This window comes from Macrotis lagotis, chromosome 3, assembly GCF_037893015.1.
Source record: "Macrotis lagotis isolate mMagLag1 chromosome 3, bilby.v1.9.chrom.fasta, whole genome shotgun sequence".
Lineage (NCBI taxonomy): Eukaryota > Metazoa > Chordata > Mammalia > Peramelemorphia > Peramelidae > Macrotis > Macrotis lagotis.
This window is the reverse complement of record NC_133660.1, coordinates 292,794,019-292,808,630: the sequence shown is the minus strand read 5'-3', so window position 1 is coordinate 292,808,630 and position 14,612 is coordinate 292,794,019. Positions and strand designations below refer to the sequence as shown.

Below are 14,612 nucleotides of genomic sequence, written 5' to 3'. Positions count from 1 at the left end.
CCAAAGCAATTTTCTATGGTCAGGTTCATCTTTTTCTCTTGTTTGCTCATTTCCTCAACCACATTTCCAAAGTTTTTTTTTTGGGGGGGGGCGTTCTGGGACACCTCACAGGGACCTTAATTCCTTATGAGAGGTTTTGACTGTTCTCTTGGCTGTGCTCTAATATGTGGATGACCACAGGCCTTCTCCTCTGACCTGGGTCCCTGCTCAGCTATGTTGGTATGGGGAACCAAATTTCAACAGGATGAGTGGGGGCACACAGCAGAGTCCTGCTCCAAGGAATGCCAAGAGACCTTTGAAGTCTCTCCTGACCCCCTTACTGTATGGCCTGAGTGCTGGAAGTACTGGGTAAACTACACAGGTTCCCACTGCAAGTTCCCACCTCAGAGTTACTTTGAGGCCATTGCTCTGCACTCACTCCAGTACAGAAAAGTTTTCTCACTGCCCTTTCAAGTCATCCCCATGATCCCTGGACCAAGAGGTATGGTTAACACGCCCTTTGCCTCAGACCCAGGCTCTCCCAAGGACCCAGGTACCCTGTTCCTGGAAGGCTGGTACTGGTTTGCTCCAGACCAACTCTGCTGTGGGTCTTTCCAATCCCTGGTCTTAATGAACAGACGTTTCCTGCATATCTTCTAAGTTGTCTTGGAGTGGGAAATTGTATGGCTCACTCTTTCTGTGGGTTCTGTCCCTCTAAATTTTGGCTAGAGTTATCATTTGATGACTTTTGGAGTTTTTTTTGGGGGATGAGTTTCCAGGAATTCCTGCCCTCCATCTTGGCCTACCCACTATAGAAGTCTGGGGAAAACCCAGAGAGGGTATTAGGTGTTGTAAGTTTGCTATGTGCACCAGAGGTATACAAATACAATCCATAGCAGAAAAATGTAACTGGAAAATCTTTAATGACATAAATAAAAATACAGCAAGGCATAATTCTAAAATAGGGTTATCTATGTCACTATATCAATGATATCAATTTTCATTCGATCTTAATACTCTCCTGGAGCAAAGTAATCCAGACAAAGTAATGAAAAGAAAATGTTGAAATATATTTCTTTCTCATTTCATTGGAATGTATATTTTTTTGCAAAGTTTCTTTCTACTTGCATGCCCATGGACAAGCCTCTTCATCTCTCTGAGGCCATGTCTTCAACTGTGAAATGGGCTATTACTGACTGTGTGACCTTGAACATATCATTTAAATATTATTGAACATATGCTTTAATGGATCTTAGTTTATCCACCTACAAATTTACAGGTTAGACTAAATTATCACTTTTACTACTCTTAATCTATGAGGCTTTGAGTTCAAAAGTCTGTATTAGTACTAAAAATATTCATTAATCTTCCTTTCACTTCTTACTTAAAAAACAATTTTAATTCTAACATAAATATGTTAAATATGAAACACAAAGGCAAGAATAAAGAAAACCATAATTTTTCTTTTATTTCAGAACCTATTGGAAGAGGAAGATAAAAATCAGTGATTTTCCTTTCATATTACAGACCCTATTGTAACCCGAAACTTAAGAACTTAGAATCAAAATTTAAAGAGATATTTATCATGTGCATGGTGTTCTTAAATCATATTGTTCTTGAGTCAACTATTGAAATAATGTGTGAATAAAGTCTTTGATGTTCTGTGTAAGATTCTCAAAAATGGATGATCTTAAGTCCCCATGTCTAAAGGATTTTTTAGGTCACCAGGAAGACAAGGTATTTTGCTTTCTACACAGAAATACACAGTTGTTAGAGTTAATTTTTTGGAATACTTGATGAGGAATCAGAAGACCTGGGTTCTAATCCTGATTGGACTGACCACTAACTTGCAGGTATTGTCAGGCAAGTAAATTAATATGTCAGGAATCTACTCATTTGTAAAATGGAACTAATACTAGCTAAAGTATGGAAATTGCAGAGCAAGTTTGAGGAGAGTCTTGCTAAACACAAAGTGTTATAGACTTTTTATTTGCAAAAGCAAAAAAGGGATTGTGGAAAAATGTTCTAAGAAACAAAACTACATGCACATCAGAAGGCAGCGGTACTATTAGATGCATTAGTTTACTGAGACTGTATTGTATAGAAGAAACAATCTGATCTTAGAATCAAGATATATACATTTAAAATTCTACCTCAGACACAACAACTGAGAAACCTGGTACAAGTCACTTAATTCTCAGTTTCAGCTTCCTTATCTGTATTATTTTAATAGCACTGATTTTTTTTAGGAAATTTAAGTGAGAAAAACAGATCTTTGACAATCTTTATGTCCTATACAAACATAAACTGTTTATATCAAGGAAAAAATCTTTCCTTAGTTACATTTTATTATCAATATCCTACCCCTTATCCCCAAAATTTAACACTATGATCCACATTTGTAAATGTTTTTAAAAGCTCATTAGGAATACATAGTCATCCACCCCTCAGATTTCCACTTAAATTACTACAAGAAAATTCATTTGAATACCTTCAAAAAGAAAATATAAGGGATCCAAAGTCCACTTAAAATATAGAGACACTTCTCTAAGCAAAAAAAAAAGTTTATTTTGGCTTTTCTCAAGAAAAGGACACACTCCACAATTGTAGTGTAGTCTCACAAGGGTAGCTTCTCCACATTGACAGTCAAGCAAAATTATATGGCCTAACACAATCCCCTCCTCCTTCCTATCCTCTCTCTGTAAACTCATTGGTTAGTCTTCAGAATTACATTCTACTTGTAAAAATCTACTTCAAAAGCAAAGAAAAGAATAAAAGTTTTTTCATAAAATATTACCTCACCATCCAGATAGTGTGAATAAACTTCAGGATTATAATAATTTTATTGAGTTAATTGTAACTTGTCTTGGGACGCAAGGTCTAAGAACAGTCTACTATCTTTCCAGTTTCTTATGGAGAACACAGGTGACATTACAAGTCTCTTTTGGAATGCAAGGTCTTTTTCAGGGGAAAAAGTCTACTATCCTTCTAGTAGTTAGTTAAAGTAGTCATATAAAAAAGATAGGGGAAAAAAAGGTTTGGAATACAAGGGGCTTTCTTCTAGATATAATTTAAGTATAATAGTTAGTTCTTTCTTAAATATTTCTTAACCCTGAGAGGAATTCAGTAGGAATATTAATACTGAAATGGTTGTATTCAATTGTTCCATTCAATCCCTCCTCTTATTTCTCATCCTATATATTTTGACATCTGACGTGGTCTCACACTACCCTTGATACCCCCTCAGGTTCTATTCTCTCTTCCTGTCCACTTGGGATCCATCTTCTTCATGGAATCCCATGGCCAAACAACTGATAAACACACATAGACACAATGGAGGAAGATGAACTTGTCAGGTCTCTCTCTTTTCCCCTGGAGACATTCAATATATTTCTGTATCTGGAGAGCTCATTCAAATCTCCAAGTCAGATGACTTTTTGACACCTTCTCTTCTGGTAAAGGATCTTCTTAATGTACCATCTTATCAGAATTAGACCATATCATCATTAGACCATAAAATTCTAGAGTTATTACAATTCATATTTTGCCTTACTCACTGTCATATTGAATACATGGTTCACTTTAACAAAAATAAAACTTCCATAATTGTTCACTTCACAAGTGAATGTGTTGAAAATTATCAAGTTAACTTGAGCTTGGAGCATTTACATTAGATGATCATCTTCATACAAGGAGTGTCCATCAAATAACATACAAACAGCCTTAACCTCTTACTCTTCATTAGAATGATAATAATACAAGCATCCTAAAGTAAAATAATTTCCTTCCTCCCCAAAATGTTTCTAACTATAGTATAGATATTTCTTTTCCTGACATACTTAACAGATTCACATTCTCTTCCTAGAGTAGAACTTGATACTGCCACTGCACAGGATTGTACCTTGAGATTATATAAACCATTTTATTCTTTCTTACTTAAATTACTTTTTCTGTACCATAAAATAAAATAAGATAAAATAAAATGAAGGGGTCTCAATTCTTCTAGAAATATATAGCAAGCAGGAGAGGCTAAGAACCACATCCTTGCTTATCTAGGTATAAAACTCCATTTGACCTAAAATTTCTATATCAGATTGACTTTTAGTGATTTACTATACTGTGTACATCATCTTATTTGAAACTTAAGTCAAGCCAATTAGTAAATGCCTAGGTATCATTATGCGTATTTTGAATACAAACATGGGACTCGGAGAGATGTGATCATTTATTCACAGAGAAACAATAACTTTCAAAGTTAAAGGCACTAGTCAAAAACATTGATTAATCGATTATTTTGCGATAGACAATACGCTAAGCATTAGGGATGCAAAAATGGCAAAAACCCATTTCCTAAACAAAAACAAACAGACATAAAAACAAGCAACAGCAAGAAGAAAATAAGTTCCCTGCCCTACAGAAACTCACATTCTAAATGGGAGACAGGCAGATAATCATGAGCACCTAAGCTGTATAATGTAGCCATAGAAGGTAGTCTGAGAGGCGAAGTTTTTCTTCTTTGACATTTTTAATTTATGGATTGATTGAACAAAGCACTTCAATTGCCTGTGTTTTATTTGTTTGTCTTCCTTTAATTATTTTTGGCTTTTTCACTAGGCAATAGGGTTAAATACCTTGCCTAAGGTCACACAGCTAGGTAATTATTAAGTGTCTGAGTAGGATTTGAACTCAGATCCTCCTGACTTCAGGGCCTGTGCTCTATCCACTGCAACAACTAACAGTCTCTTAATTACATATTGTAATAAAAAGAAGACTGAACATGTAACTGGAAATCCACAATGTATAACTTTCTATTCTTTTTAAATGTTGAACAAAGTTATCAAAAAATTTCATTTTTCATTTTTCTTTTCTTCTTATACCCTACTCTCTAGAGATAGCCAGCATTAGACATGAAGAGCTATTTACAGATGTTACTAAAGTCACACAGTCAGTAAATATTTAGTGTCTGAACTCAGGTCCTCTAATTTATTCATTCTTCCAATTATTAAATATTTTTACAGGTCCTGACAGCATTTTTCTTCATGAGTTCTTTATAATTAATTTTGGCATTTTTAATAGTCAAATTAACTTATTCTCTCAAAGTCTTTCTTAAAGCAATATTTATAGGGATAGGCTAGGTGGAGCAGTGGAAAGATCACTGGCCCTGGAGTCAAGAGTACCTGAGTTCAAATCCAGCCTCAGATACTTAATAATTACCTAGCTGTGTGGCCTTGGGCAAGTCACTTAACCCCACTGCCTTGCAAAAATTGATATTGATGTGATTATGTAAAATATTCTCCTGCCCCCTAATCATTTCTCCATTCATTATATTGGATGCATCTTTTCAACTTTTTCTAAGATGATTGAGATCATTATTTCTTATATCCCAGTAGCATTCCATCACAATCATATACCATATCTTGTCATGCAAGGATTTTGTCCAAATCTTTCTGATCCTGGTCCAACATTTTTTCCACCTTGCCATGATGCTCGCTACATGAAGAACCTTCTCTTATATTTCCCATAAATGATATCGCACATGGGCATAATTGCATGAGATTGCAAAGAGGAGACTTGCACAAGTACTATCACACAAGTACCTTGAATACAAAGTCCCAGTCTTACTTGGTACTCAGTTCTTTGCAAGTAACTCTTGATTATTACCTACAGATAAGCTATACCAAAGTATTTAAATAAGGAGTAGTTATTCTTGGTGATTGCTGCTATAAGGATGGAAGCAGAGTTAGTGACTCAAGAAAGTCATTGCATTTTTCAAATTTTTAATTTATTCCCTTGTAAAACAAGGTTAAAAATTCCAGCTCAGTACATTTTGAAGGAATGTTATGAAGATTAACATATCAGCAGAAATGAAAGTTGTAGTGTGGGGGAAGGGAAAAATTATTGTACTTCTGATAGAAATCTCTGCTCCTGTTTAGAAGGTTCCAAATACACATTGATCAAATTGAATGGAATCAAATCATGAATAAATAAATGCAAAGGTGTCAAGTTTATCAAATTTTCGGGTCATTCATCAGGTGGTTTTACATTCTGCAATTCATATGCATGCTGATGTGAATATTTAGACCAAAAAAGAAGGGATATGCTTGATTTAGCCTAATATAGCTCCAGGTGTCTAGAAGTAGAGGTATTGTTGAAACCAGGTCATGTACCAAAGGTCCAGAAATTTTTTTTTTTAGTTTTTTTTTTATTTTTTTGCAAGGCGGGGTTAAGTGACTTACCCAAGGACATACAGCTAGCTAATTATTAAGTGCCTGAGGTCACATTTGAACTCAGGTCCTCCTGACTCCAGGGCCCATGCTCTATCCACTCTGCCATCTAACCACCCTGTTGTTTTTTGTTTTTTTTTTTAAGACAAATGGGAGTGTGTGGAGGCAATCAAGATTTGTCCAGGATCACAAAACTAGTAAATTACTGGGATTGAATTTTACCTCACACCTTTCTGAAGGCAATGAAGGTGTCCAATTTAACAGGAATAGTCTCAAACTTCCCCTGCTGAGGAAATACTTGTGAAGTATAGAGGGAGGGGACCATATACTCTTTGAGTTAGAGGGATCTCATAGGTCATCAAATCTAATCCATACCTGAAAAGAAATATTCCCTATAACACAATGAATAGATAGACAACCTCCTTGAAGACTGAAAGCAAAGAATGATTCAAAACAAGTTACAAATTTTGAATAATTTCATTTTCTAGAAAAACTTTTTCTTCATTCAACTCAAAATGTGCCTTTGAGCATTCTAGTCATTGCTCCATGTTCTGTGTTCTAGGGTTCTATAGAATGTCTTTAATCTCTGTTTCATAAGACGTATCTTGAGACACCTCAGCCACTCACATGGAAATAAATATTTACCTAGATAAATATCGTTATTTACTTGTTTCTTATATAGAATCATCTTCAGTAAATTTCCTCCGTGAATACTCCTGCTATCAGTGTTTCTTCTAAAATGTGTCAACCTAGATTGAAGAAAATGCTGAGACATGCCCCCAAAAGGACTGGTTGGGTCTAGAATCAAGATGTGAGTCCAAATGGAGCTACATATATATCCTAGTCATATAGCACTATGCAACTTTTCAGACACAGATAAATATAAAGCACCAAATGGAATTGATAGGTATGTAGAATGGAATTGATATTGAAGTTGGTATCAGGATATTATACTGATAATACAGTGAAATAAGTCTTCCCCGCAGGATCAAGGATATTACCAGGCTTTGGAGACTATGGCTTGGTTTATATTCCTGTCTTAATGTAGTCATAACAGAGAGCTGTTCTAGAGCCAGGACCAAGGGTGTCACAAAGAGATCATTAGATTCTGAGTGTAAGTAATTGTGTGGTAGAATTTTATAAATGCTACAAACGAGAACATAATTTTTTGCTTGTTGATGATCTAGGTTTCAGAAAGGTATAGAGAAAACAATATGGATTAAATTTCAGTGTATCACATATATTATTTTTCTTCTGGAGAGAGAAATAGGTTTTAAGCATTTATTACTTCATCACTGCTTTAAGGGCTGCTTAGCTAGCATGCCAGTAATATCAAAGTTATATCACCTAGACAACTCATCAACTTTATTCTCCAAATAATAAACCTTTCAATATTATGTAGCTGATCTTTTTATGTTTTAGGAAAAACAGCTGCAATTTCTCTGTGAGGGCATGCACATGTGTGGGTGAGCACAAACACATGCAAATCTAGGTGGTTCAGTATGCAGATCTTTGAGTTTGTAATCAAGAGGAATAATTTTCATCAGTTCAAACCTAGTCTCAGTCTCTTATTGCTTCTGTGACTATTAGCAAGTCACTTAACCTCAAAACTCTGCCTTATGAAATGAGTGGGGGACAGCAATAAAAATCACTTTAGTATATTTGCCATGTAAATCCCAAAATGAATTTATGTGATCATAAAGTTGCAGAGTCAGACATAACTGAACAGCAAAAAAAATATAACATATAAATTTTATTTTATACATAACAATTCTATAAGAGAGGAGATGCTATTAAGAACTTTTAAACAAATCTGAAATTGGGATTTGTCAAGAGTTACACAGCATGAAAATGTTAAAGATAATTTAATTAATCTCATTCCTAATTCTGAATCAATGATTTCATTTTAATATCTAATGGCGGTTTGAATACTTTTGGTTTACACTTCTATGTGCATAAAGAAAATATCCTGGTTTGGGTAATGGATACCTGAGGAGTGAAGGTGCAGTTTGGATTTTCTCTCTAAGAAAAAAGAGGATCTAATTAATTTAGTTGTCCCCTCACAGCTTTCCTAAAAGCATTTTTGACATCTTTGTTCCTTAGAGAATAGACTAGAGGGTTCAACATAGGGATGACCGTGCTGTAGAACACTGAAACAACTTTATCTGTATCCATTGAATGGTTTGAGCTGGGTTGGAAGTACATGAAGATGACTGTCCCGTAGTATAAAGTCACTGCTGTGAGGTGAGATGCACAAGTGGAGAAGCCTTTTTGACGACCTTCAGAAGAACGGATTTTCAGGATGGTGTTGAAGATTAATAAATAAGAAGTAAGAATGACAAGGAATGGGAACAAAACAGTGAATGCCCCTACACTGACGATTACTGATTCACTGATGTGAGTATCAGAGCAAGAAATAACGAGAAGAGGGGGGATATCACAGAAAAAATGATGGATAATATTGGACCTACAGAAGGAAAGGCTAAAAGTCTCTCCTACAAATATGGAGGAAGCCAGAAAGCCACAGACATAAGCCCCACTGACCAGATGTGTACATAGAGTTGATGTCATGATGGTAGTGTAATGTAGGGGTTTACAGATAGCTGCATAGCGATCATAAGCCATTGAGGCTAAGAGGAGAGTTTCACTAGCAGAAAAGGCCCCAAAGACAAATAACTGTGCAGCACATCCTTTAAAAGAGATGGTCATTTTACCTTTGATGAGACTGACCATCACCACAGGAGTAACAGCTGAGGAATAGCCAAAATCAATCAGAGAGAGGTTACTAAGGAAAAAATACATGGGGGTATGGAGGCAGGAATCCCAAAAGATTAGGACTATGATCCCCAGGTTCCCTACCAAGGTGATGAGATAGATGAGGGTGAATATTATGAAGAGAGGAACCTGAAGCTCTGGATCATCTGTTAATCCTGTAAGGATGAACTCACTCATTTCGGATCTGTTCTTCAGAGACGTCATTTGGGAGTGATGTCATTCACTTGTAGCAAAAGTGTAACATCAGAAAAATTCACTCTGAAGATGTATGTCTCTAAGATATAAAAACACAACCACAGACATCAGGGCTAAAAATAATCAATTAAGACACCAAGATCATTTAGGTAGTTGTCATAGCAGTTACTCTAGGTCCCCCAAATTCATTCATTCATTTTCTTATAGTGTTCTTCTTGCATTGCTTCTCACTTTTCAACATGTATTACTAATGAAGCAATACCGAAAGTGGTATTTCCTACTTCAGGTCAGTGAACTCATCTTTCCATTTGAATATGTTTTACCTTGATGAAGAATTGAGAAAAGAGGAATAAAATTGCAGAGGGAGAAGCCGAATAAATGGAAAATTGGAAATAAACTAAGACAAGAGAGAAACAGATCAACAAAACTTGGCCAGGAGCTTCCTGGGATCTTGCTTAGTCCTGTTATAATATTAGCTTTACAGTTTAATCCAAGTTAGAGAATGTATTATTCAGTTCAAAAGGAACAAAAGTTGCATATTTATGAGAAATATTTATCAAAAAGACCACTGTCACTTTGTCACTTTGGGGTGCACTTTGTTGAAATTCCCTGATCTCAATTTCAATTCTTTCTTTGTTTTGATTATCTGTATTTTTCTCTAAATATCTTGCTTGCAAAATGATATTTGTTTAATATTTGCATAGGGATTATGAACTTCTAATGTCAGGGTCTGAATTTTGCCTTTCTTTATATCCTCAGTGCTTAGAATGGTGTTGGAAACATAATAAGTACTTAATAAATGTTTATTGTGTCACTAATTGGTCAATGGAAACTCTCAGTGTCTGAAATAAGACAAGTTGGTCTTTAGGCATCATGCAATACATAGTCTATGCCTGGGTAACACAATAACCTTTTACTGTTTAGAAGAACCTGCCACAATTATGCATTACTCAGGTAGTGTTAGAGACCTTCATTTCATCTCTACCAATTTAGTCATTAAAAGTTGTACACATTAATGGAAACATTAATAGATCAATTAGATTTGACAGAATTCCTCTCAGTATTTCAGTGATAGATATAAGAAAATTGTGAGAGAACTGTTATGAAAAATGACATTTGCATTCAGAAAACAAAACAAAAAACCCAAACCCCCAAAGCTATGTAGTATGAATGCAGAGAAAAGCATGCTATCTTCATTTTCAAAAATTTTTTCTGTTTTTTTTCTTTTTTTCTCATGGTTTTTCCCCCTTAGTTCTAATTCCTTTTTCACAACATGACTAATATGGAAATATGTTAACTATAATTATACACGTTTAACTTATACCAGATTGTTTGATATCACAGTTGGGATGCAGAAGAGATGGTGGCAGAAAAATGTGGAACTCGTAAACTTAAAAAATGGATCAATATTAAAAACTGTCTTTGCATGTAACTGAAAAAATAAAATTACTAAGAAAAGTTTTTATAGAAGTTAAAATTAGACTGCCACATGATGTCTATAGCAATTTGTATCTTTAAAACCTATAGAAAACAAAAGCATAGAATCTCAAGTCAGTGCTAACTCATGTCATTTATTTTGACTCACATCTGATTAGGAGTCACTCTATTAAATTAGCAAATAATTTATTAATTAGTTATTAAAGGAAAATAGGAAATATTACAGAAAAAAGAGATGAGCCAGATAAGAAGGAAGAATAAAAGAGCAGAGTAACAGAGTTGTAGTAGCATATTGGAGTCCTCAAGGAAGTTACCCTCACATTACATACAAGATGAATTAAATCTGTAATGCATGAAAACCAATCTAGCTGTCATGTACCATTCAGATTTGAGGGATGGGGATCATAAATCGAATATGGTTCTTGATATATTTTTCTCTCTTTTTGAATAAAATGGAATTGCTTACTGTATTTTATCATAGTATTTTAAACTGAAAAATAAATACATACTCACATTTTAAAAAATTAAGAATTACGTGGGAAAATGTAGTTAAAAGCATATATATTACTGATGGACATCTTCAATAATCTGGCCATCTGTCAGAATATCATCTCTTATTGGTTCTCTCTGTCTGTAAATGCTTTACTCTTTGTCTCCCTTTTTCTGTTTTTGTTTCTTTGCATATCTTCATATTTATCTCTCTACCCCATTTGTTTTTGCTTTGTCTTTCTGTTTCCAGTTTATTTTTTCTATCTGTGTATTATCTACTTTTTTTCTTTTTTTGTCTCTCTATCTATCTATCTATCTATCTATCTCCCTGACTAAGGAACACTTATTTGTTTCTTCATGAAAATTACATTTTTATAGAACAAATCATTAGGAATTGTTAGGTAATCTATGATCAAATAAATGGGAATGTTTAAAGCCCAGGAGGAAAGTAATTTAATTATCTTAAAGATTGAAACATATAAAGGAAGAGTAGAATTTTCAGTAATACACATTATTTTTGGGAAAATTAAAACTGTGCATTTTGGAGGAAGGATAAAGTAGGATTCTAGAGATTGTCTTTACTCTGAGTTTAGATTTGTAGGGAAAGAAAAATCTCAATAATGAAATGTTGAAGATTCAAGAAGAAAATTTACTATTAGGCCGACATAAAAAATATGCAGAAGGAAAAGAGATGTATCCAAGGATGATTGCCAAAATAGTTCCTATTTTTTCATTAATTGAATTGGAGGAGTGCCAGAATTCAATTTGAACTGAGGGAAACTAAAATAACTAAGCACCACAAAAGTTCCAGTTTCATTTTACTTTAAAATTAGTTATTTTAGGAAACAAATGATAATCAAATGAGGAACTGGACTGATTCATAAGGCTGAGAAGACAAGAATAATGAATGACAAGGAAGGTCAGAGATGCTCAATTTGTATTCTATTTTTATTTTCTCTGAAAAGGAGACTGATCTTTAAATTTAGAAGAATAGAAAAATAAACCTTCATCCTCCAGATAATAAGAACTAAGGCTAATATTAATGGAGAGAAAGAAGCAAATACTCTCTTAGGTGCCAAACTCTCAGTGCACTTCCTAAATATCATGTTATTTGTTTCTCACAATAACCCTATGAACAAGTACTATCATTATTACATTTTCCAAGTTGAGGAACCTGAGGTAAACAACATTGAGTGACTTGTTCAGGATCCTACCTGAAGTGTCTGCTCTGGAATTTGAATTCATACTTTGTGTTTCCAGATGTAATGCTCTATCCACTCCATCAGAGCATCTCCTTTAAAATATTAAAAGTAATGTAAATATATTGAATCATTTGCTTCCCACAACAATGGCAAACAGAAAAACCTATTTACCCTTACACTACATAGACATTTAGTGTTCAGTCATAGGAGGAGTCCTTTCCATTCTTCTTTTGGAGCAATCATTCAGCTGTGGCTTCCTTGCTTTAGGATGAACATTGATAAGCTAGAAAGTTTCCAGAAAAGTTCAACCAGGATAGATAAGGACTTGGAAATCTTGTCTTTTGGGGACTGGTGGAAGGAACTAAAAGTATTCCCTGTAGAGAAGGGGTTGGGACTAAGGCTATTTTCATATAGGATTCAGATATAAAGGAAGTATTTGATTTGGTCTATTTGTATCCTCAGCTAAAGAACATGAGGAAAGCTTAGAAGTTAAGGAGAAATCAAATAATAAGAAACATATCCCAAAAATGTTTCTATTCAGAAATGAGAAGCAATGTCATAACAAGTATTCAATTTTCTCTCACTTAATTTCTTGAGGGAAGAGCCGGTTGACTTCTTTCAGTATGCATGCATAAATGTATGAAAAGGATGGCGACAGAGACACAAAGTTTTATTTCTCGATTGTTGAAAATATTATCTCCTAATTATTCTTATTAGTTCTGTGATCTTGGACAAGTCACTTCATCTCAGAGGCTAAGTTCATTCATACATCAAAAAAGGATAAAAATCAATGCAACCTGGATCATAGGGATGTTTTGTGATAAAGAGTACTTTTATAAAAATGCTTGGAAAAGCTACTATTTCCAATTGTTCATAGTTTTCTTATGTGTTATGTCTGTTTTTTCCCACTCCAATTGTTTTTTGTTTCAAATTGACTCTTCTTTCACCACATGATTAATATGGATCTATGTTGATCATTCTTATACATGTAGCAACTATATTGGATTCTTTTTTTGGGGGGGTAAGGGAGATGGGAGCAAATGTTAAATGCAAGACCTCACAAAATAATTGTTGAAAATTACCCTTCATGTAGCTGGAAAAATAAAAATAGAAAATACAAAAAATTTACAACTCTATAGAACTTAATGTTTTTTTCTAATCAGCACTGCAGCTACCATCTCTATTTTCTTTCACAAATGCCTTAAATTCTATTCATTCTAGGATATCATGAACTTCAGTTTTTCATTGATAAAGAAAACACATTTGAACTCCAAGATTTTTCCTTCTTTGAAGTGATTATACTGACACATTTGATCTTCATTAATTTTGAATATATCTATTAGACCTCACCATAATGAATTGTTTTTCCTAATGTGGTTCATGGGAGATTGATAGGCAAGGGCAAAGTAAGTTAATAAAAGATTATCACATAGATTATCAAAGAAGTCGGAAAAAACCAATTTTTTACAGTTAACAAAGAAAGATTTTCCATTAACATAATACAAACTAGATTAAGTAGAAAACAAATAACCTATATAGAGTCAATGTTCATCATACTTTTACTTTCATACATGACATGTAACCATTTCACTAATTGATGCTATTAAATGTGTATATATATATATATATATATATATATATATATATATATACACACACACACACACATATATATACACATATATTGCAGTTTTCCTTGATGTAACAATGTGGTGCCCACTAGAATCCTTTTGTCTAATGAGAGCATTTCTTGGTCACTGAGACTGACAAAGAAATTTGTTTTCTAGACAGACATACCCATGTGTTGATGAACGGGACTCAGGAAGATTACTGATTAGATGTCTGAAGACTTAGATTCTGATCTTATTTGTATATTCACTATTTTAATCAGTGATTACTCGAAAATTAATCAAGTCTCTCTCTGCTCATTTGGAAAATGGGAATAATATTTCTTATGGAATAGAGGTCAAATTGTGGTTGTGAAGAAATGTTTACCAAGAATCAAATGCTAATGGCATCAGGCTTACCATGATCAGAACAGGCTATTGGATTTTTTACATGATAACAGATAAGCAGGTGATCTGTGAAGCACAAAATCAGAAAGAGGATATTACAAAATACTGGTCTTGCAATCTGGTTTAGTAGAAACAATTTTGATCTCTGAGTCAAGGAGATGTGTTTTTGAAGGGCATTTCAGACCCTTATTAATGGTATATCTAGACAAATCACTGAAGTCAATCAGTGTTACTTATCTATAAAATGGGAAAGAACATAATAATAATAGTATACAAAAGTTGTTGGGAGATTCAAA

The 14,612-nt window shown here is 34.1% G+C and overlaps 1 protein-coding gene across 1 annotated transcript; it reads right to left on the bottom strand.

Annotated features, from left to right (window-relative positions):
• Nucleotides 1-8,246: 8,246 nt before the first annotated feature.
• On the bottom strand, nucleotides 8,247-9,182 carry LOC141519497 (olfactory receptor 5B12-like). Its single transcript, XM_074231724.1, has one exon. The coding sequence runs from the start codon at nucleotides 9,180-9,182 to the stop codon at nucleotides 8,247-8,249; it is 936 nt and encodes a 311-aa protein (XP_074087825.1).
• Nucleotides 9,183-14,612: the final 5,430 nt, after the last annotated feature.